Source organism: Cynoglossus semilaevis, chromosome 20, assembly GCF_000523025.1.
Source record: "Cynoglossus semilaevis isolate Cse_v1.0 chromosome 20, Cse_v1.0, whole genome shotgun sequence".
Lineage (NCBI taxonomy): Eukaryota > Metazoa > Chordata > Actinopteri > Pleuronectiformes > Cynoglossidae > Cynoglossus > Cynoglossus semilaevis.
In genome coordinates, this window is record NC_024326.1 from 9,023,481 (window position 1) to 9,025,426 (window position 1,946).

The 1,946-nt window shown below is 37.9% G+C and overlaps 1 protein-coding gene across 1 annotated transcript in view; it reads left to right on the top strand.

The window, feature by feature from the left end:
* The window catches only part of xcr1b.2 (chemokine (C motif) receptor 1b, duplicate 2), a 1,963-nt gene extending 925 nt beyond the window's left edge, over positions 1-1,038 (top strand). The window contains 1 exon segment of the mRNA XM_025052499.1: positions 1-1,038. This exon segment is cut by the window's left edge and continues 56 nt beyond it. Within this exon segment, the coding sequence (XP_024908267.1) occupies positions 1-499 (499 nt within the window). The 3' untranslated portion in view covers positions 500-1,038.
* The last annotated feature ends 908 nt before the right edge of the window (positions 1,039-1,946 follow it).

Below are 1,946 nucleotides of genomic sequence, written 5' to 3' on the forward strand. Positions count from 1 at the left end.
GAGTGCAGAAACCGAGTGGGACAATTATACCACATGCGAGGTCTCTTCTGAGGACACCGATGACAAACTGGCGTATTATCTTCAAACCTCGCTGCTCTTCTTTCTCCCACTTTCTATCATTCTGTTTTGCTACTTTGCCATCCTCAAGACCATTTTTAAAAGGAAAAGAGGAAAAAAGTTGAGATCCGTGGTGGTCGTGCTATGCATCGTTGCTGCCTTCCTCATCTGTTGGGGACCCTATAATGTTTTACTTTTAGTTGAAGCCTCGTATGGACAAGACTTGAATACACAAATTGCAACTGCATATCAAGTTTGTCAGATCCTCGCATATTCTCACTGCTGTATGAATCCTCTGCTGTACATGCTGTCCCAGAAAATGAGAAAACATCTAATGGCTCTTTTACACTTTGACAAAGTATTCAGGAAGGAAGGGGCAGCAGCTATGCCCACCAACCATTGCAATGACACAGAGCCTGTGCTAGAAATGAACACAGTGTAGACATGTAGACGTTGAGAATTACACTGGTGTTTGTATGCATTATTATCATATTTAGGAGTACTGAAAATAAATTGTTGTACTTTATCCAGTTCAAAGGATGAAATGAATGAATTTCAACCTGAGTAATGTCATATTGGTGCATAAATATATTTTATGTTATCATGCTTATGACGATGGAATGTTATCTATTCTAAATAATAAAAGATAATTTAGATTTTCTTCTACATTATTTATATATATATATTTATAATGTATTATTTTATTTACACCCAAACAAGTTCAAATAAACTGAATATATTTATTCAGTTTATTTGAAGTCATGTGATCTGTAGCACGTTTGTGTCCATTTCCTGTAAATGCAAAGCATTTGTTTTTCCTTCTAGCTGTATGTCAAACATTATCACCTGCTCATCAGATGTTATATCTCTGTCCACATCTGTTTAGTCTTTGTCTTCATGTGTCTAAGCACCAATTAACCAGAAAATGTCCCCACATGGACCCACTGTATCTGCAAATAAAGCACTTCTGAGTCTTGTTAATCATTTCCTTCCTCTATTCTTTACAAATAGGCCTGGTACATACGGCATGTTAGTCCGACCCTCAATGAGTCAATCGTAACATAACTAAACCCGTGACATGACTCAACTTTCAGTTCCCAATGTTTTTATAGCCATCTTTCTCTAAAAAAAACAAAAAAAAAAAAACAACCCATCATCCTCCTTTTTGGTCCCGTTGGTCCAAATATTATAATTGTATATAATGTGCTGTCAATTTGCCTTGAACATGGTTGAGCAGCGCAGCCCTGATGGCTCCATGGGGGGTCCAGAGAGGAGCGTACAGGGACAGCTCAGTGGGCCACTGTAACAGCACTCATATCTGTCTCTGGGGGTAGATTAGGCTTAATTAACTAAACCATCCAGCACGCTCCAACGAATGGATACGAGTCAAGGGCAGGGCAGTCGCGGGCATGCTCACACATATTCCAGCAGGCAGGTAGTAAAATGAAGTTTCAGAAGAATTTTATCAACAAGATTTTGATAAAGAGTGGGAAATTAATGATACCAGTGAAGAGCTTAACATAAATTAAGTGCTGTTTCAAACAGGTTTGAATGCATTCGTCCAAAAGATAAAGTCTCCGCTACAATATTATGGTACAACTTAAATTAACCATAATTTAAAACTTTACCTCATATAAGTTAGCAGTGAACACCTGACCTAACCCTGCATCTTTCCATGTCCCTGATACTGTGTTTTAAGTGTAAGGTGAGCTCCGTCCAAAAACCAAAGCTCCCAAAACTTCTACTTATTTGAATTACATTTAGCTCCATATCCTGCATTAAAGCTGAATACTTAATGTACTTGGAAAATAAAGTGCACTACATTTATTGGGAAAATGAATAACCCCAAAGACCAGAGAGGAAAAGCACATAACAATGAATGAACCCTT